General features: G+C 52.2%; 1 protein-coding gene across 2 annotated transcripts in view; it reads right to left on the bottom strand.

Moving 5' to 3' along the window:
- Positions 1 to 943: 943 nt before the first annotated feature.
- rnf43 (ring finger protein 43) overlaps positions 944 to 22104 on the bottom strand; it is a 40513-nt gene continuing 19352 nt past the window's right edge. Inside the window, exons 2-9 of one of the 2 annotated variants that reach the window (XM_028984925.1) lie at positions 16046 to 16159; positions 5643 to 5717; positions 5430 to 5564; positions 4957 to 5058; positions 4554 to 4724; positions 4362 to 4464; positions 2885 to 4273; positions 944 to 2779 (exon numbers count right to left, since the gene is read on the bottom strand). In XM_028984925.1, coding sequence (XP_028840758.1) covers positions 2754 to 2779; positions 2885 to 4273; positions 4362 to 4464; positions 4554 to 4724; positions 4957 to 5058; positions 5430 to 5564; positions 5643 to 5717; positions 16046 to 16159 — 2115 coding nt within the window. In that variant the 3' untranslated portion in view covers positions 944 to 2753. The remainder of the gene's footprint in view (positions 2780 to 2884; positions 4274 to 4361; positions 4465 to 4553; positions 4725 to 4956; positions 5059 to 5429; positions 5565 to 5642; positions 5718 to 16045; positions 16160 to 22104) is intronic. The other variant, XM_028984926.1, reaches the window with a different exon arrangement.

Genomic DNA, 22104 nt, shown 5'->3' with positions numbered 1-22104 from the left:
GACCAATTACCGCCCGGCCAGACTAAAATGATAAAAATTGAGCCAGAACCTGGATCAGGTCGGGCCAGGATTTACAGCTCTAGTCCAGAGGTGCAAAACAACAACGATGGTTGCAACGTTGGGGCAGTGGTGGCCTAGCGGTTAAGGAAGCGGCCCTGTAATCAGAAGGTTGTCGGTTCAAATCCGATCTGCCAAGGTGCCACTGAGCAAAGCACCGTCCCCACACGCTGCTCCCCAGGCGCCTGTCATGGCTGCCCACTTCTCACCAAGGGTGATGGGTTAAATGCGGAGGACACATTTCACTGTGTGCACCATGTGCTGTGCTGCTGTGTATCACAATCACTTCAGTGACAATCACTTCACTTTACTTTGAACCAAAGCACAAATCATTTAGTACGATTAGCATTTTCTAGCGAACCACTGCTAGCCATTAACATGAAACATTCCATGTTTGTTCATTTTGCTGATTTTTGTTTATTATGTTCTCCAGCAACACCTACCAGATCTTCTGAGAAATTTAAGTGTTCTACATGTGTCCTTGTTAAGAGTGTAAGCCAGCTACGAATTCAGAAATAACAAATTACGGAAGGCATCTGTAATTAACAGGCTGGTACGTCGTGATTTGTGATGGTAACTCTGGACGATGTTCTCCATCATACCAAGCCACCCTTGAAACGTTTGTGCTGATAAGTGCGAGAAGGAGCTCAAGCGTCGTTTTCATTGGTTGTTGAGGACTTTAGCTGGACACGCCCATTCAGTCTGGAGCGGCCGACCGCTGGCACTGGCCGCGTGAGCCCGGAAAGGTCAGCTGGAGACACGAGGCGTACTGAACGTTCCCAAACTCGGATGTAAACAGAAGGTCTGGCAGCGCTTCAGAGACTGAGTCGCATCCAGCAGCCACAGCTTTTTTTTTTTTTTAAAACACAGAGAAGAACACCAGCGCTTATTTCAAAATAATTTATTTGCATATAACTGGAATGAGGCCAGGCTGATATATTTATGATGGCACTTGTACATCCTAAAGATATCATTCCAAAGATGAGGGGAAAAAAAACAAAAAAACATAAAAATTTTCTCAGACATGGACAACAATGGATAAATATATTAGTAAATAAATATATTAGTGACATTACCATGTTGAAATGTTCTATTATATATATATATATATATTTATATATATAAAATACAACACTTTATCTTATTTCTGTTTTTGTTTTTTTTTGTTTTTTACATAAAGTATCGAAAATATACTGGCAGATCCCTCAAATTTCTCATGTGGGACCTTGCTCTGTTAAAAAAAAAAGGCAGTTTGCGCTCATTTTGTAGTTCAAATAATTAAAAACAATAATAATACAAAACAGAAGAGGACCCAACAATAAAACCATCCCAAATGTTCAGTGACATTTCATGGACTGAAGAGAAGCTACATAGTGCTCAGTGTTTCTATGATCGGGTTTTAATCGAGTTGATGGTGCCGATCGGAGTTCTCAGATCGACGATGCAGGAGCAGCTCCTGGAATTGGGAAGAGAAGGTTCTGCTGCTTTTCTCAGCACGGGACAAACGGAGGAATTAAAACACTGATTGGATTCATTCTGGTTGTCCCCCCAGTTTCGTGTGGATTTAAGTGCTGCTTTCATCCAGTCTGAGACCTTCGCCCCACCCTTCACATTTTGTCGGCCAGGGCGGGCACAAGACCAAAAGAAAATACAATGAACACATTTAGATTGGCCAAGACATCTGAAATTCCAGTGTTTCTTTTATGGGGGGGGGCAGTTGTAATAAAATCTTGAAGAGACTCCGCGTGATAAAATGATGAAAGGCACCTTCAGAGCTTGTTTGCTGGTGAAATCTATGCTGCGGGGCTGTTGAACCTCCGGTTCTCACACACACACACACACACACACACACACACACACACACACACACGCTGCAGATGTGGAAGGAACAGACCAGATATGAAACGTTTTTTTCAGTCAACAGTTGAAAAGTAAAAATACGGGAAGAAATGTGAGAACAGCTGCCTTTAGTGAATTCGCTCCGGCAGGAGGCCTGAGTGACCTCTGAACTGCAGACCCTCGCCCAGGGACGAGAAGGGGGTTACCTGCGGCCGGACGTGACCTCTGACCCGCTGCCCCTGCGCCCGTCTGATCTGAGGTAGGCGGCAGGGAGACACGGAACTCAACGATCTGTCAGGGCAGAGCGTCACGGGAACCATCACTGCTACAATCACAGGGTCACAGGGTCGCTACACTGAAATAAACCCTTCACTGGTTTAGGGGAGGTCACGAGGTAAATTTAGCCCCACATGAAGGTCACATGGGAGCAGTATTTCAATAATGAGGGTTCTACACAAGCTGAACTTCTCCGATCTTCATCGTACGCACATGCCGTTTTCCAACCTGCCACGAGGGGCTCGCATTTCAACATAATTCCTTTTTTTTTTTTTATTACAAGATGAAACACTCTTTCCCCTTTTGAAAAGTAAATCGGGCGTGTCCAGCATCTCCACGCTCCCGTTTACAAGAAAAGACGAGAATTGCGAACAAACGAGCGACTGAGAGGAGCAGCTGGATGGACGTGCAGCCACTGGAAGCTTCTGTGGAACTCTTCACGTCAGCCGGGAAGCCGGAGATGCCGGGACGAGCCCATGGAAGACGTGAGAGAGAGAGAGAGAGAGGTTGTCCGTGCCCGGCTCTTGGGTAGCAGCGTGAATTCTGGGGCGGGGCGGGGCAGGGCAGGGCGCACCGCACTCTCACACACCCGACTCTTCTTCTGATCCTGTCAGAACAGATCCACACATGGTCGTTAGCCTGAGCCAAGTCAGCGATCAACAACATCACCGGGACCGGCGCGGTTGGTAACCGCGTGAAGCCCGTCACTCACCCTGATTGCTGTGTAACGCCCGGCAGTACGGACAGACGTCGGCCCCGGGGCTGTGGGGGGTCCGGCACTGGTGTCCGTCCGGGCGGGACGTGGGTCCCAGGAGCTGCGGTTCGGAGTGGGCCGGCTGCACCCGCTTCTGCCACACCACATGGGCGCCGCTGCAGCAGGGCCAGTCCCCCACGGCCACGGTGTCCAGGATGAGGGGCACCGGCAGCAGCGGCGGCGGCATGTACGCGGGCGAGGCCGGCCGTCCGTAGTGGATGTGGATGCTGCAGTCGTCCTGCAGGTCCAGGCTCTGGTGGAAGTGCACCGTGGGGACGGCCGCGGAACCTTCCAGGCCACAGACCCCCACTTTCCGCCTATGGGGCCGGCCGGGGCCCTGGTGGCAGCACGGAGGAGGGTTTGGTGAGGCTGCGGCGGCGCCGGGGACTGGGGGCGGGTCCACTTCCTGCTCCCGCGCCTCCGTGCCCATGTGACCCGACCTGTCCGAAGGCCCTGATTTGGGGCAGTGGCAGGAGCCATGTGTCAGTGGGCAGAGGGGCGAGTCTTTGTCCACAGTGGCGGGCGCCACCCCCTCCCCTGCCTCCTCATCAGAGCCCCGCCTCGGCCCCGGGACCTGGCCCCGCTCCGGGTCCTCGTAGTAGTGGTGCCGGTGTCTGTGGTAGTGCACGTGGCTGTGGACCGTAGGCTGACTCGGGTCCTCGGCCGCCCGGTTGACCCCCGAGTCGAGGGACCGCGGCCTGCCGGCCTCGAGGCTGTCCCTGCGGGGCCCGCGGCCCGGCCCGCAGTACACGAAGGGGTCGTAGTCACTGCTGAGCGAACTGCGGAACGTGGACCAGCTGCCGTAGACGCCTTGCAGGCTGACGTCGGTGCAGTTGAGGACGGAGTCGCTGGACGAGCCGTGGCACGGGCCCGAGCTGGAGTCGCTGGCCGGCCCGTCCGGCAGGTAGCCGCTGCGCTCCGTCCGGAAGCTTCCGCCCGAGCAGCTCCCGTCGTCCTGGCGACCGTGGGCAGGCGGCGCCGCGCCGTGGTGGTGCGGCGGGGAGCGGGGAGTGCAGCCGCGGCTGTGGCACGACCTGCGGGGGCCGCCCGGGTAGTTGAGCCCGGGCCGGTGGGCTCGGCCCCTGTGGTGCCCGTCCGAGGTCAGGTGGTAGCCGCAGCCGGGGGCGATGGCCCGGCCGGACAGGCAGTGCAGGGCTCCTGGATGGAGGGCCGCGGCGGAGCTGTAGTGGCCCAGAGGAGGGTAGTGCGGCCGCAGGGAGAAGGAGACCGGGTGCTGCTGATAGTTGTGGTGGGCGGGATAAAGGTGAGGGGGCAGGAAGGCCTGGCTGTGCTCGGGTGAAGAATGGAGGCGGGGTCTCCTGGGATGCCGCGCCACTATTTCGGCTCCTGCACAAAGCAAAAACAGGAAGTGATCTGCACGCAAACTATGAATCTCCAACATCCGAAACAGTTCTGTGGTTTCTCTGTTCCTTACCCATGATGTTGTGCATGCAGAGTGGGCAAGTGCGATGCTGGAGCAGCCAGGGGTCGACACATTCCTTATGGAACTCGTGTGCACAGGAAATGACACGCAGGTCCTACAGGAAGTACATGCCATGAGACATTCTGCTGCTGCAGCCGCCCTACTGGCTGCTTTTCTTTTTAAATGCCGATTGTCCCTCCTGACCTGCCCGTCCACGAACTCCTCCAGACAGATGGCACACACGGGGCCAGAGTTGGAGCTGCTGGCGGAGCCCCGGGCCCCGCGGGGCCGCTGTGACCCCGAGCAGCCCTGGGAGCTGTAGGTCCGAGTCTCCAGTCTGCTGATCGCACGCACCGTCTGCTGGTGCACGGAGTCCTGCGTGGAGGACAACGTGCAAAACATTTTGCGGCAACGTAGCACCATGGCTAACGCTAACTGGCTACATGACGTAATAATTTGTAACGTATAGAATTAATTTACAATAATTCCGGCTTGATATACAGCCTAGACGTTACAAGGGTTCGGAAACGTTGCTGGTGTGAAGATAATATCATCAGGAATATAAGCTAACGCTAGTGGAACTGCAGGGGCGGGCGTGTCTGTTTACCCAGGTCCGGTTGGACTTGCAGCGGTACCGAAAGGCAAAGATCAGGACGATGGCCAGCACGGCGAAGACGACGGTGAGCAGAATTCCCACGTCGTACTGCTGCTGGAGGGAGGGAGACAGGAAGGGAAGGGAGGTCAGACACACAGGCAGCAAAACTGCTGCAGCTCCCGTCATCTGGACCATAACAAGATGCTGCTAGAACGGGTGGACGTCAGAGACACTTTGGCTTTTAGATCTTTGCAAGGTCAAAAAAGAAGCCGTGAGACGACCTGGTCTGGCCGCTTCTGGTTTCAAGTCACATTTATGTCACATGTACAAAACGGATTAAATTAATGGTCGCTGGCGATATCACGCACATACACAGGAAACCTAATGTTTACGCAGCCCTTACAGTGTCGGCTCTCCACCATGTCTCACACATTCATGAAACCACCCAGGGTCTGTCACAAACTGGTCCTGCTGGTCCTACCTACCCATTTGTTGGGCTCAAACTTGATCTCAATCTGGACGTTGGCCTCCTCGTTCCTGTTCACCAGACCCATCAGATCTTCTGCGTCACTTCCCCGGATCAGAACCACGGGCCGTGACAGGGAGTCGGTGTCCCGCAGCTGTGAAAGAGGACAGGTCACGTCAGGTCCGCCCGCCACACTGCACTTTATTGGAACTTCTTTTGTTGCGCAGCCCACCTCATACTCGGCGCCGATGTCATCGGTGACATCGAAGATGACCGCATGAGCCCCCCTCTCCAGAGCCAACTGGGCCTGGAGGAGGAAGACGGAGAGACAGGGTGTTAGAGCCTCTAACCGAATCTCCACTAGGGGGCGGTGTCCTCTCACCGGAGCGCATGGCGTTACGCAATCCCACCTGCAGCTGGACTTGTGGCCAGGGGCCGAGATGATGACAAGTGTGTTGGTCTGAGGTCAGTTTGCATATTTTTACACACTACATGTACAAAACTGGGGTTCGGACCGGAAGCTCTAGTCCCAGATCAGTAATATAACTTCAACAGCTCGGAGACAACGTCTCGGTGATGGATGATAAAACCATGACATGGCCCATACAAGTATATCTCTCAAGGTTCTTACAAAATTTCCATGATATATGTTCATTTCTTATTCCAAAACTTCCAAAAGGCCTAGAAAATTCCCTTTTCAAATTCCATGACTTTTCCAGGTTTTTAAATGACGCCGATTTCTGCATAGTTAATTCAGTTCCATGGACAAAAATTAAGTTTCATTACCATAACTTTCAATAATCTGTCTTGCTAATCATATCGCAGACCTTCCTTTAATTATTCAGAAGCTAAATATAGTCATGATGGGGGGGGCGACTCTTATTTTGAACTGCCGTGATGTCACTGCAGGGCGCAGCGCCCCGCCCTGTCTCCGGGGCACCACAATTTCATTAAACAAAGGCAAGAATTTCAGCGAGCGATCGCACAGGTCAAACGCACAAACCCACACGCAGATGAGGGATCGGTTAGCAGATCCATTAATCACCAGTTAATGAGAAAACCCCTCGGGGCCACGGCGCCGCTCAACTCCGATCACTTTTTAACACTTAAAACAGAGCGAGCGAGCGAGCAAGAGGGTTAATACGTGACCAAACAAACACACGGTTCATTTCACACACACACACACACACACACACACCCTCATTCCTTTTATGAAAGGCTTCAATGAAGTTCAAAGAAAGAGGGAGAGTGTGTGTGTGTACACACAGACGGTTGAACGTTTTATTGCAATCGGAGCAGCACAACAGTGCGGTGTCGCTCCTCGCTGCAACTCCTTCCCTAGGTGAGGGTTCAGAGGTCACGTGGCCACAGGAGGGTCGGAGCTGCTGCGGTCACGCGAAAGTCCAAAAGGCGGCGAGAACAGAACCAGAAAAGCCAAAAGAGACCAGTTTCCCATCGAGCGACCGCCAGTCGACAGGAGGAACACACCTGTATGCAGAACTAATACTGTACTGTACGCAGAACTAATACTGTACTGTACGCAGAACTAATACTGTACTGTACGTAGAACTAATACTGTACTGTACGTAGAACTAATGCTGTACTGTACGTAGAACTAATACTGTACTGTACGTAGAACTAATACTGTACTGTACTGTACGCAGAACTAATACTGTACTGTACGCAGAACTAATGCTGTACTGTACGTAGAACTAATACTGTACTGTACGTAGAACTAATACTGTACTGTACTGTACGCAGAACTAATACTGTACTGTACCTGTACGCAGAACTAATGCTGTACCTGTATGCAGAACTAATACTGTACTGTACGCAGAACTAATGCTGTACTGTACGTAGAACTAATACTGTACTGTACGTAGAACTAATACTGTACTGTACTGTACGCAGAACTAATACTGTACTGTACGCAGAACTAATGCTGTACTGTACGTAGAACTAATACTGTACTGTACGTAGAACTAATACTGTACTGTACTGTACGCAGAACTAATACTGTACTGTACCTGTACGCAGAACTAATGCTGTACCTGTATGCAGAACTAATACTGTACTGTACGTAGAACTAATACTGTACTGTACTGTACACAGAACTAATACTGTACTGTACCTGTACGCAGAACTAATGCTGTACCTGTACGCAGAACTAATGTAATTCATTTATGGCAAAAATATGGATACGGATGTAAAGCTTTTCACTGGGTTTTAAACACACACACACACACACACACACACACACACACACACACACACACACAGCGAAGGATTTAAAAATTCCCCCACCACACGGCTGCAGGACCACAGAGCCATTTCGGGACGGTATTAAATAATAAGTGCATTTCCCTGCCTTCATGTGGCCGGAGCGAAACTAACCGGGTTCGGCACAGCAGGGCCACGCCCGCACGAGAGAGAGAGAGAGAGAGAGCTTCCCAAACGAAGAGTTCGCTCGGCTCCAAAATGTAAGAAAAGCGCCCATGATGTCAGACTGTTACCGAAAAACATCACAGTAAACAAACTGGAATACTGGGGACCCACATCAGAGGGGGCGGGGTTTATAAGCAACACACACACACACACACACACACACACACACAAAATCTACACTAATGTACTGAAAGAATTTCAGACAAAGTTTACATCCGGCACATGATGGAAAGTGGCAGATTAAACCCCCGAAATGCAATATGACGAGTCCCTCGACTGACTTAAACTATTTATTAATCAATGCCTGGTGTGTGTGTGTGTGTGTGCGTCTCGTTTGAATGCTGCCTGCTAGCCTCTCCCTGATTGGCTGGGTGGAAGAGGAAGGGGCGTGGTCGCCAGAGGCGGTAGTTATTGTTTGCCTCTTTGATGTGGAGTGGGGTGAGGCGGGTATGTCAAGGCAGGTAGATGCCAGCGGCTCTGTGTGCGCACACACACACACACACACACACACACACACACCACAAATAATTTAAAAAAGCCTATTTCTCCCTGCTTTTTTCTGATTCTGTCTCTCTCTCTCTCTCTCTGTCCTCCTCACTCAAAGCTCCGCTGTGACACGGACCTGAAATGCAAAACACAAGGTGACAGAAAAAGGGCCGCAGTCACCTGATACGTTATCGGCGGTTAAACAGACATGAAAGCGCCGCGCTGGCCGATAAAGCCCGGGGCTGCAGAGTCCAGGGCCAGAACCTGCTGCCCGCCCGCTGGTCGCAGCGCCGCCTGACCTTTCGGAGCGGCCAATAAGAACGCGCCGCCGCCAGGAGGGGCCTTATGCGGCGGTTTGATCAGACAGAGAGCATAAGGAACCACCACTAGATGGCGCTCCACCGCACCCAGGGACCATTTTGATGGTTTATTGTTTGGTTGCTATGGGTTTTTATGATGTCAATTATCCCATCATTAATTTCTGTTTTCTGCGCGTCATGCATGTGAGGACAGGAGCAGCCTGCACAGGTCCACTCGTCCCGCGCCGTCTCCAGGTGGGAGACTCCGCCCACCCAAACACCTGCGTTACTGCGTGTCACCGGCGCTAAGCTGCCGGTAAGCCTGAAGAATGCGTTACGCTCCTCTAACACACACACACACACACACACCACCTGAATCGGTGTTTAATCTACGTCAGGCACAACGCGTCCGGAAGCGTTGCCCGGGAAACCCAGGCCACTTTCCAGGGGGGGCTCATGGGGGACCGGCGGCGCCGGTAAAACACACACATTTTTAATGCCTTGTGAACTATATACAATCACATGACGTTTCAACTAATGGCCGTTTCATATTTTCATACATCCTCCGCGTAACACGTAACATGTTAAGATTGTCGTTAAGAAGCAGGACTTGCACCGCTCAACACTTTCCCCGGACCTGCTGGGACACGAAGTTCGGGATTAGACCCCAGATCTCCAGGCGGCAGGTCCGGCGCTTGAACCGTTTCACTGTGCGGCAGACACACACTCAGCCCTCCGGGCAGATCTGCGCGGAATTCTTCAGACCTCATATCCGGACCCGAGCCCCCTCCCGTCAGCCCCCAGCGCAGCAAGACCGGGCCTGACCGGCTTCAGAACCTGCTCTTCAAACGCCGCGTGGAGGATCAAAGAGCCAATAACGGCGATAATAAAACAGGAAAAAGAAAGCGGCAAGTCGCCGCCCGAGGGGCTGGCGCTGCAGACGAGGAACTTTCACAGGAATGGCGATCTGTTCATCATTTCACCATATACACGTATATAAACAGGGCGGTAGTGGCCTAGCGGGTAACACACTCACCTGAGAACCAGAAGACCCGGGTTCAAACCCCACTTACTACCATCATGTCCCTGAGCAAGACACTTAACCCTGAGTGTCTCCAGGGGGGGACTGTCCCTGTAACTACTGACTGTAAGTCCCTCTGGATAAGGGCGTCTGGTACAATGTAAAGGCCCATACTACGTACTGTGTACGTAGTAAAGTATATATACCACGTATTAGTAATAATAGACCCTGAACTGATGGGTTTTATTAATTTAAATTCGTTATTTATAGAGATATTGTATGAAGGGTTTCGTCATCATCCAGAGTTAAAGCTCCGTTAGGATCAGTGTGCTGCAGCAGATGTGTGCAGCTGCTTCGCTACAGGAGAGGGCGGAGGAGGAGGAGGAGGAGGAGGAAGAGGAGAACGAGGTATTTTAATTGCAGGCAATTTAGCCGTTATTGAACGGCCGCGCGTCACCCCCTCCGCTGTGGCCGAGCGCCGCCGTCTGTATTTAGCCGTCTTGGAGTCGACCTCCGGCTCTGCGTTGGGCCGATGACCCCTGACCCCAACACTGGCGCTTTGAAGTGATGAATGAGAGGCGTATGACCAGACGAATCGCTCTGCATTCCACAGGAGAGTACGCGCGCACACACACACACACGCACACACAAGCACACACACACACACACACACACACACACGTTTTATGTCCCTGTGAGGACCGCGGATTATTACGAGGATGTCTTGATGTTCGCACTAAAGCTAACCCCAGCAGTCAAAGACCACACACACCGTCCCAACCTGCACGACACACACACACACATTCATGCATCCACTGACACACACAGGTGTCCACAAATGAACACTAATACAAAAAAACAGACAAATGCAAATACACACACACAGTAGAGAAGTCGGTCGCACACACGCGCTATTCCAACTGCTGCTATTCTGAGTGCCGTGGCTCAGCAGTCGTCTGTTTGCGTATGAAAGTTACGCCATCCTGCTGTCAACAAACCGGAGAGCAGGCTGGCACCGCACCGCGCCGCGGCAGCACCATAATTACGGCGAGCGCGGGGGGGGGGGTGCTTTGGAGTTCTGCCTTCCCAGAATGCAACAGGGCCCAGCTCCCCTTTCTTGTGGTCGTCGCGAGATCAGAAGGCTCCCAACCCGACCGTGGCAGATGCCATGTATCATTTTCAAGCGCGGCAGGGCGGGGGACACCGCCAGAGTGAGAGGGGGAAATTGTTCTGGCGGAGAGCAAAAAAAGAAAAGAAAAAGAAAAAAAGGCGGAATGTGGCACTTTTCCTGGGATCGTTTCTGATCTGCGTTTGAGGCTTGACACAGATAGATAAAACCCGCAGCGGTCATCATCATTGTTATTAATATTGTAATTCCTGAGGAGAGACGCCCAGCTTCCGTGGACGTGATTCATTACAGGAGGCGAGATGTGATCACAAGGCCACGCCCCCATCCTGCACTACAGCCACACCCCCATTCTGTAGCATGGCAACAGAGGCCACACCCAGAACATAACACCAGCACCATCTCACTGAAGCACAGGCCACGCCCCTGTCCTGCACAATGGCCACACCCCCAACATCACCAAGACAACTGGTCCCATCAAGAAAGGCACTTCCATTCAATGAATGGGACAGAGGGGCCACACCCCCTACATGATGACTGAATCGTCAGCCACACCCACACAACAGCTGAACATCTGAAATATCTCCCGTAGGCGTCAAATGAAATAAATTAAATACAAAAGCTGATAAATGTAATAAATATAACTGTAAAAGCGAAGAGTTTAATTCTTATTTTTTTTTAAAGTGAAGTGATTGTCACATGTGATACACAGCAGCACAGCACACGGCGCACACAGTGAAATGTCCTCTGCATTTAACCCATCACCCTGAGTGAGCAGTGGGCACCATGACAGGCGCCCGGGGAGCAGTGTGTGGGGACGGTGCTTTGCTCAGTGGCACCTCAGTGGCACCTTGGCGAATCGGGATTCGAACCGGCAACCTTCTGATTACGGGGCCGCTTCCTTAACCGCTGAGAAACTCGCACCGCAGCTCTCGCTGTCCGCGTTCGGAATGTGTTTTCACTCGTTCAGACCCAACCTGAAGCTTTCAGCTCGCTGTTGTGGCCTGACAATGCGGCACGGCTTTCAGGGTGACGACGACGGCGCTCCGGTCCCCCCGGCACCCATGCCAGCGCGGTGCCAGCGCGGTGCCAGCTCGCCGCGGCACTCCCACCCCCGTGACCAGCCGGCGACCCCCAAAGCGACGGCCTCCCCTCCATCACACGGCACCTTTGGCCTCTCGCGCCACCACGTGACAGGAAGTACGTACCCAGCTCGAGAGGGTGTGCCGTTTTCGCAGGAAATAGAACCCGGGCACCCAGCGCACCCACGGCACCCAACCGACTGGCTTTTCAGACGTGTGGGGTGGACGGCTGTCATCGGGATAAAACGAGACAGTCACCTCCGCCTTGAAGAAAGGCAAAGTGGTTTTTTTTCGTCGTTGTGAAACGTGTCATGTGTATTTAACCGCCACCCTCGGTGAGCAGCGGGGCGCGGTGTGTGTGGGGGGGCGGGTCCTTCGGGATTCGGACCGGCGAACCTCCAGCTACGGGTTCCGCTTCCTCGCCCGCTAGGCCGCCGCTCCGACTTGCGTCAGTCGGAACGTCCTCTGTAATCGCGACCTTAATCCGGCACGGTGCTGCCGAATGTCACCCGGCCCGTTCCCACGGGAACCGAGTGCAGGGTCTCCGTGACAACAGGAGACTTATCGCCCCCGAGAGTGCGGCCTTGGACTTCAAACGGCACAGATGCAGCACGAAAATTCACAAGAAGTGGCCGATACACGCGCACACACACACACACACACACACACACACACACACACACACACACACACACACAGAGCGATGTGTTTATAGATTCCACGCTTTCTCCTGTAATAAAGGCAGATCGCTGAGTTTAAAGAACAGCGGGCGGTCACATGACTAAAAGCAGTGGCGAGTGTTACTTCCTGTACAAGTAACAAAGAAACACACACACACACACACACACACACACGTTCAACATTAGACAGAACGTCTACACAATGGCTGCCATTCTTCCCCTTTATCACAGGTCCACGCTTCCCTGATCCTATCGGCTCCAGAAAAACCTTTCGGAAAAGGGAGAGCGGGCCTGACATCGGCGACACAATCCAGCATTCAGACTTCAGATGTCCCCGCAGAGCCGCGCCCCCTCCCCGACCGTCCGGGGTTACGCAGCAGGGCCCGGAGCACCGCCGAACACTTTTACCACCACAGCAACGAAGAATTCACGCATTTTACAAGCTAGCGTCGATAAATACTAACGTTCTAGACAGAAATAAACTCCAGCTCGCAAGGGCGCCACATGCTTTGATCAAACTGAAAGTGAAAGCAGTGCGTGGGGATTCGAACCGCCAACCTTCCGATTACGAGGCCGGTTCCTTGAAATAACGTACCAATCAATTATCCGCTTCTGGCAACGAACCTTCACACTTAACATAATGTAAAAAAACCCATTCAGTATGCTGTCTGTAAAAGGAGCCTCGACACCCATTTTCAAGCTATGAATATGGAATTTAGTCGTTTGTATCGACCCAAGCCCCTAAAAAATGGCCGCCTTATTCAGCAAACAGATGTGTTTGGAGGACAAGAATGTCCCGTCACCCCGTCCCACTACGGGCCGAATGTAATTTATAGAGGATGCGGCCCTCAGATGCCTGAAATGCCTCACCGAGGTCTGAAGCGCCATCGGTAAACAAGAGAACGTGCAAAATAAACCGAGACGCCAGCTGCGGCGGCGGCGGCGAGGGCCTGGGGCTCCGACAAGCTGAGAAGGGTGAGAAACGGCGCTCCGGCGTTCCCTCTGCCTGCTGGGTCCTACAACTGATGTAGAATAATAAATGGAACAGCAGGGGTCCGCAGGGGCTTGGCAGGACATGAAACGGACAGATGAGGTTCTGTCGGTTCTGCGCTCACGTTCCACGGTGCTTCATTCGCGTTGTAGAACCAGGTTGATCGTCGCCGCCGCCGCCATCGCAGCCTGTACCTGCCGGAGCTTCTGGTTTCTGCATTTCCACCAAACGTTTTCCAGATGTTCTCCGGCCCTGACCTCTGACAAGAGACGGCGTCCACCCTCATCCACGCAGGACCAGGACGGGTCACGTCACACACACTCACACACACACACACACACACACACACACACACACACACACACACATGTCTCGGAGGGAGAGAAAAAACTGGCCTGATTTATTGATTTGTCTGCGGATTTCCCCTCTTTTAGAACTTCCTGTCAATCGGACTACTCTTCCTGTGCCTTCATCAGGACACGAACACGCACATGCACACACACGCACACACAAGTGTAAAATAAAGTGAAGTGATTGTCACATGTGATACACAGCAGCACAGCACACGGTGCACACAGTGAAATTTGTCCTCTGCATTTAACCCATCAGCCTGAGTGAGCAGTGGGCACCATGACAGGCGCCCGGGGAGCAGTGTGTGGGGACGGTGCTTTGCTCAGTGGCACCTCGGCGGACCGGGATTCGAACCGGCAACCTTCTGATTACGGGGCCGCTTCCTTAACCGCTAGGCCACCACTGCCCTCTCACACACACACACACACACACACACAGACGCACACATACACACTCTCACACGCACGTGCATAATTGCGCTTTTTTGACTGTTAACGTTGTGAAAAGCGAGGCGTTTCATCCACGGAGGGAGGAGGAGAAACGCGGCGTGTCGAGGCACGGAGGAGAACGGCGTTCTCACGAGGATCCGCCGCCGTTACGCTGGGATTCTGCGCTTGACGTGACGATGCTCGAGGCGGTAATCTGTAACGAATAACCACGATTATTACGTCAGTAATTGATTAGCGATGTCCGTCCAGAGGTCGCCTCCGAACGCTTACAGCTGCGTTTTGGGTACGAACTCCAGTAGTTCAGCCTTGTGGTGCGGATACGGTAATAAATATAAAACACCGGGGTATCGCGAGTTACGAGCCGATCCCGGGTTCCAATGTAAAACCGGATCGCGGCGTTCCCGGCGGCGATGGTCCCGCACCTGCAGCCGGGCCGCCAGGACGGAACGTGGGAATGGGGAGAAGCGCTCGGCCGCCGGCGTTTAGCCGTAATTGGGTGTTTAGTGTCCTAAAAGTGGCAGCGAGCGACCGCGAGTCAGAGAGGAGCCGCCGCGGTCCTGGGACCAGAATAAAAACCTTTATATTTCTAACCGCCGGGCTGCGGGCGGAGCTGAGACGATCTTTAATGTCCCTCCGGCCGGTGACGGACCCCCCACCCCCCGTCCAGCTTCGCAGCCTTGGCCAGGCCGTGACCCCGTCCATAAATCACGCAGACACTAAAGGCCGGAAAGGGACGTCCCCTCATGCGCCAAACTAATGCCTCCACACACCCGCATAGGGACTTTCATCCATTTCCAACCCCGTCAATCAATCTTCATACACGAATTCATACACAAACTGTGTTTATCAAGTCGATCTGGTTGCCTAGACGATTACGCTAGATGTCATTTAACTTAATGATGAGTGTGGAGGAGCAATGTTATTTATTAATACTGCAAAATGCCAGTAACAGGTTGACCATATGCAGAAAATATCATATAAAATGATATTACACTTCTGTTCGTCTGTGAGGATCATGTGCTCTAGTGCTTGTTGATTGTGATTCAGAATCCGTGAAACCGACGCTGTGCGTCCCGTGTAGTTTTCTGACGTCCCCGTCGGCCCCGGAGGGAAGTGGCCTGCGGAGCCCCGCCTCCCAATACAACTAATAAAAAATGCAGCAGCACGACTGATCTTCAACCTTCCCAAGTTCTCCACACCGCCCCTCTACTACGTTCCCTCCACCGGCTCCCAGTAGCTGCACGCATCAGGTTCTAAATACTGATGCTGGCCTACAAAGCCAAACATGGAGTAGCACCATCCTACCTCACAGCCCTTATTACACCTCGCACTGCACCTCGTATACTCCGAGCCTCCAGTACTGCTCGCCTGGTCCCTCCACCAATAAAGATATTCATCTAGACCCTTCTCTGTCTTGGCCCCTCGGTGGTGGAATGAACTTCCAGCTCAGTCACTGAGCACCTTCACACGGCAGCTCAAGACCTTCCTCTTTAGAGAATATTTAGATTAAATTGTAATTTTCTTGTTGTCGAACTTGTGTACAGAATCTACAACAGAGTGAATAAAAAGATTGTATTCATAGTTGGGGGTCCTAGTGAACCGGAATTGATCTCTTCATCGATGGTAACTTGAAAGCACGTTGTAAGTTGCTCTGGATCAGGGCGTCTGCCAAATGCCGTAAATGTAAATGAGGGGAGGAGCTTACCTTCTCCAGCAGCGGCAGGCAGCGGTGCATGTTGCTCTCCAGCTTGACGATGCTGATGACGCTGCTGTCCAGGCGCTCGTCATCGCTGCTGTTGCACAGGGACAGCGGGTGGGACTGCAGAGAGAGAGAGACGGGGACACGGTGAACATCCAGCGGCGATTCACAGAGCAGAAAAGAGATGAGATAAGATGGATCCATTATTAGTCCCACAAGTGGGAAATGTACAATAAAAGGCCATTAATTTACATTAAAATGCCACCAGCTGATTGGTGCAGAGATGCAAAACGCGGACAAGAGACTCGTTAAGACCGGTCGTGTTATTCAAATGCGTGATGGCGCGGATTTCCATAAGATAGCTTGGAACCCGGTCTCACCGTATATTTACACTACATGAAGGTGGAGAGTGTGTGAGTGTGTGTGTGTGTGTGTGTGTGGGTGCTTGTGTGGGTCAGATAAGAGGGACAGAGAATCCCTCTGATGTTAAATGTTCTTCCTGGACGTGGAGGAGGAAATTTGATTAATTGTCGTCTTATCACAGATGAACTGCAGAAAATTGGAGCGAGATTTCCCATGGAGCTGACGTGTACTAAATCAAACACACACACACACACACACACACACACACACACACACACACGGCAGTGGTGGCCTAGCGGTAGTAGAGGAAGTACACCCGTAATCGGATGGTTGCAGGTTCAAATCCCGAACTGCCAAGGTGCCACTGAGGTGCCCTTGATGAAAGTGCCATCCCACCACACTGCTCCCTGGGTGCCTGTCATGGCTGCCCACTGTCACCAAGGGTGACGGTTAAAGGTCCCCTATTCTGAAAATGTATTCATTTTTCAGACAGCTCAGACGGTCGGATCTGGAATTGGTCCCCTTATGACATCATAAGGGGAAGGGTTACCTCCCGTTTCTCATGCCGATTCCACCCAGAGAAATGTGCGAAGATGCTCGGCGACTGGACGTAAAAATGAGAGACTCAGCGGGTCCGTTTTATTTGTTCTATAGGCCGCTCTCCTCCTCGTACCGCCCCTCTCGCGTCAGGGGACCTTTAAATGCAGAGGACACGTTTCTAAGCGATTGCTAATTGGAATGTTGACGTTTAATACGTGAAACCATCATTACACGGTTGTAGAAGGCTCGCCGGGGCTTTGCGGGTGGGTGGACGATGGTCGTATCGGAGCAGACGCGGTGGCAGCGGCGATTAAAGGCATGCCTGCCCGGCACGATCACAGCCGACCCCGAAATACTTCCGAGGCCGAAAATCGACCGGCCTGGAAAACAAACAGAGGAGCGGAGAGGGAGAGAGCGGGCAGGAAAATGAATAGTCGTGCGGTGGCGCGCCGGGCCTTTCTTCCCCGCTTGCCCTGTGGGTCTCTCCTTTCTTCACGCGCCAGGAAGCGAGGAGGGCGCTGGCAGCTCCTCGTCTCGCTACCCTTCAATTTAACTCCGCCCGCGTCCCCGGAGCTCCTCTTTTTTTTTTTTTTTACGGCGCGCAGATCGGCACGATGAGCTTCCCCGGGACACGCAGGGCTGAGCCAGGCAGGAAGGGGCGGGGCCGGTGGGCTCCTGTTCCCACCTGCTTCCCCCGGTCCGTCGGCGGCCACGCCCCCCCCAGTCGTGGGGACCATCCAAACGGGCGAATCGGAAGCAACACCTGTGTCGGCGTATCATCTGCACACTTCCTGTCCGCCGCCGGGCGCTTTGTGGCGTTCCGGTGAACATCAGCCGCCGATCTCTTCAGCAGGAGAGCCAGGAGGTTGTTGCCGGCGACGGGCTCGGCGCGGCGCTGCAGCGGCGGTGATTAATGACGGCGGCCCAGACTGCAGCCAGGCCCGCCGTCCGAGGCCAAGAGTCGTGGAAAAACGGCTGCAGCGCGGACAGAAAAACGGGGGTCTGGAAAAATGGAGCTGAGTGATGTGCAGGGAAACAGATGGAATCAGCGCTGCGCCGCGGTCAAAACAAGCAAACCGAGAACGAACCGGGCCTGAAAACACACACACACACACATACACACACACCAACGCACATACATATACACACACACATTCACATATATACACACACACCACACATACACACCAACGCACATACATACATACATACATATACACACACACACACACACACACACATACATATACACACACACACCCATACACACACCAACAAATACACACCAACGCACATACATACATATACACACACACCAACAAATACACACCAACGCACATACATACATATACACACACACATACACACCAACGCACATACATACATATACACACACACACACACCACACACACACACATACACACACCAACAAATACACACCAACGCACATACATACATATACACACAGAACACACATACACACACACATTTAACACACACACACACATCTGCGATGACATTGGTCTCATTTAAAATGAGCGGTTTTATATAAACTAGTGAAGTCTGTAGCATAACTTTTAGCTTTTAATCAAAAACACGAACACCCAGTGAAAGGATTTACTTTACTTTACTTTTACTTTACTTTACTTTACTTTACTTGGCAGACGCTTTTATCCAAAGCGACTTACAGGAGGAAGACACCAGCAATTCTCGTTCGAATTCTATAGACTTTGAGTTTATAAAACTAAGAGTCCTGATAAGGCCCAACTTGTCAGGAATAGAGCATGCTGGGAAATGTGCTGGACGAAGAATAAAAGATTTTGTGCAGTGTGTGTGCATGTGGAGAGCAGGGTGTTCTGATCATTTTCACCGCCAGCAGACGATCCTGCAGAGGATATTTTCACATCTGGTTCCCCACAGAAAAACCCGGACGGTATTTCAGAAAATCGGAGGGGAGACGCTGAAACTCAACACGCCACTTTGGTGACAACAACATACCGCAACGTACCAACAGGGAGCCATGCCGGGAAGCAGAGGCCGAATCCTTTTTATTCGGTTGCGATTCGGTCCTTTATACCCGTCCGAATGTGCAGCTACAGGAAACAGACATCATGGGTGTAACATCACAACTAGATACGGGGTGCTAGTAGCCTAGCGGGTAACACACTCGCCTGTGAACCAGAAGACCCAGGTTCAAACCCCACTTACTACCATCGTGTCCCTGAGCAGGACACTTAACCCTGAGTGTCCCCAGGGGGGGACTGTCCCTGTAACTACTGATTGTAAGTCGCCCTGGATAAGGACGTCTGGTAAATGCCGTAAATGTAAATGTAGATATTAATATTGCCAGAAGATATTTCCCTGTCCATGTTGCAGCCGTTTTAATACCAGAGATTTATTAAATAATTTCACCACGCAAGTCACAGTAAGACGTCAAACGAAAGCAAATCTCTGGTCGCGAGTTTATCATTTTCAAACCCACCGTGAACGGGCGCCGTTTCACTTTGCCGCCAGCAGGTGGAGCAGAGAGCCGGGGAAATCTGGACAGAGACGGGGTACGGCACACGGGGACCAACCCGGGCCGAGACACGCATAACTGCACCACTGACCCGACAAGGTCCTCGGGGAAAGTGGGACGACACACAGCAGCCCCCCCCCACGCACGCACACACACTCTCACACACACGCACACACTCACCAATTCCCGAAACTTGAATCACAGACGCAGTACATTCAGAGCCAACAATCCCAAAAAGATGTGTGTAAATCCGTACAGGTCCCACCTTTTTTTGGGGTTTGTCTGTGTGTGTGTGTGTGTGTGTGTGTGTGTAAAATAGTGAAAATGCTACTAGACTCTTGTCGGTCTATGAGGAACCTGCTCTAGATTCTGTATTTCTTTAGTATTATTATAATGAAACTCCAGTTCATCTGCCAGGGTGACATTAAAGTGTGTGTGTGTGTGTGTGTGTGTGTGTGGGGGGGGGGGGAATCTGGGCTCGAACGCCCCCCACAACGCTGGCTGGAACATATTCATTCCTTCCATTAAAGCAAACTCTCTCTCTCTCTCTCACACACACACACACAGGGCCATGCTATCCATTTCAAAGCCATTGCTGAAGATAAACACGGTGCTTCCCTTCCGACAGCAGTGAGAGACCCCAGCGCCCCGCCCCGCCCCGCCCCGCAGCGTTTGTTGGTGTTCCAACGATCGCCTCTCCGAGTGCACATGTCCTTCACACTACCTCCCTGGGACGGAGACACTTTACGGCTGAGAGACGACGCACAATCACTCGCGTGGGAAAAAAAAATACAAATCTTTGTTTCCTCTTATAGGTCAAAGGTCGGGGACGTGCGGTATCAAATACAATCTGGGCTGTATTTCGTTTCGCTGGTATGTGAAGAAGCAGAGTTGCACCTGTGTGCGTGTTATTGGGGGGAAAGAAACGGATTTGAACACGAGAGCCACTCACGGGGCAGCGGTGGCCTAGCGGGTAAGGAAGCGGCCCCGTAATCAGAAGGTTGTCGGTTCGAATCCCGATCCGTCAAGTTGCCACTGAGGTGTCACTGAGCAAAGCACCGTCCACACACACTGCTCCCCGGGCGCCTGTCATGGCCGCCCACTGCTCACCAAGGGTGATGGGTTAAATGCAGAGGACAAATTTCACTGTGTGCACCGTGTGCTGTGCTGCTGTGTATCACATGTGACAATCACTACACTTTATCTTATCTTTATTTTATGAACAGGTCTTCTTCCCTCGGCCAATCGGATTCGCTGCTTTTAACGACAGACGGGTGCCAAGCACGCTCATCGCCTGTCCTATCGCGCTGATACTGGACAGGAGGACATACTGAGTGGAGGTCCAATTACAATTATCGGCGCATCATTTACCGATCAATACGTTACCAAGTTAACGCCTCGTTCACTTGGACGTCCGAACCAGGCGTCTTTCTCCGTTCGAACGCCGTCGGATAAACGCCGCACGCAACAAGCGTCCCGGCGTCAAACAGAATGAAACGAACACAGCGTGCGGCATTCCGAACTTCTGCGAGGACGGACTCTGCAGGTCAGGCGCCCCTTTTAACTTTTTAATCGTTATACTCGTTTATTTCGATCGCAACTGATTAGTTAACATTTTTAAAAGCAGTTTGTTGGTAACCAGATCGGAGTTGGAAGGTTTTTGCCGCTCGGCGACACGTGAAGCGAGTCGGAGGTTTTGGGTGGCGGCCGGACGACCGCAGCAGGGAGGAACAAACGTTGAAAGCAGTGGCGTAATCCGAAAACCATTTTTCCGCGATCCACGCCTTAACGGTGACTCATCATTGTGGTGGCCATGGCGGGTACGAGCAGACCTCCCGGTGCCCCGTTACCGTAGATCCAAACGCCACTGAGTCACCGGAACTTTCACCAGCACGTCCACGAGTTAAACGCAACTCGACATCCGTGCCAGGACATTTGTTTGGGTTCCTGCAGACATGGGTCAAAGGTCAATGAAGCCGCGAAGTGGGGCTGATGTCTATAAGCCCCGCCCCCTTTAGACAGCTTTGTTTGCCCCAATTGGGTGTAACGTGCTGTACCTGTTCTAACTGGGTCTGTGACCTGTGACCTCTTACTGTGAGTTCAGGGCAGTGGACCAATCAGAACTCAGAAGCGATGGGCTCACACCTGTGATGAAGGATCATATCTGTCATCCTGACACAACACACACGCACACACACACACACATTCAGAGCAGTGTGTGTGTGTGTGTGTGTGTGTGTGTGTGTGGGGTGTCCAGGGACGGAAGGGAATGAAACAGGGTGGGAGGGAGGGACGGACGGAGAGAAGGAAGAGGGGTGGGGGCTCCTGGGAAGGTTTATCTGTCGCTGAGCCTTCGGCACATGGCCAGGAACGCCGATCCCCTCTCGGAATGCCACGGAAAAGCGAGAGGCAGGAATGCCGACTCCGGGGAGCAGAGTAAACACTCCCAGTCGGGCCAACGCAACGGCCCTGCTTTGAAGTCACTGATCATCCTCTCCCCCACACACACACACACACACACACGTTATCACGATGGTGATCAACCCAGATAGAGAGCGTGCCGTTTGGGACTTTTATATGTCTACTGTATATAAAAACATATCTCATATCTTATCGGTCACAAACAAACAGAAAAACAGAGTG

This window comes from Denticeps clupeoides, chromosome 6 (assembly GCF_900700375.1).
Source record: "Denticeps clupeoides chromosome 6, fDenClu1.1, whole genome shotgun sequence".
NCBI lineage: Eukaryota > Metazoa > Chordata > Actinopteri > Clupeiformes > Denticipitidae > Denticeps > Denticeps clupeoides.
Note: the sequence above shows the minus strand (reverse complement) of the source record. Positions and strands in the feature narration are given on the sequence as shown.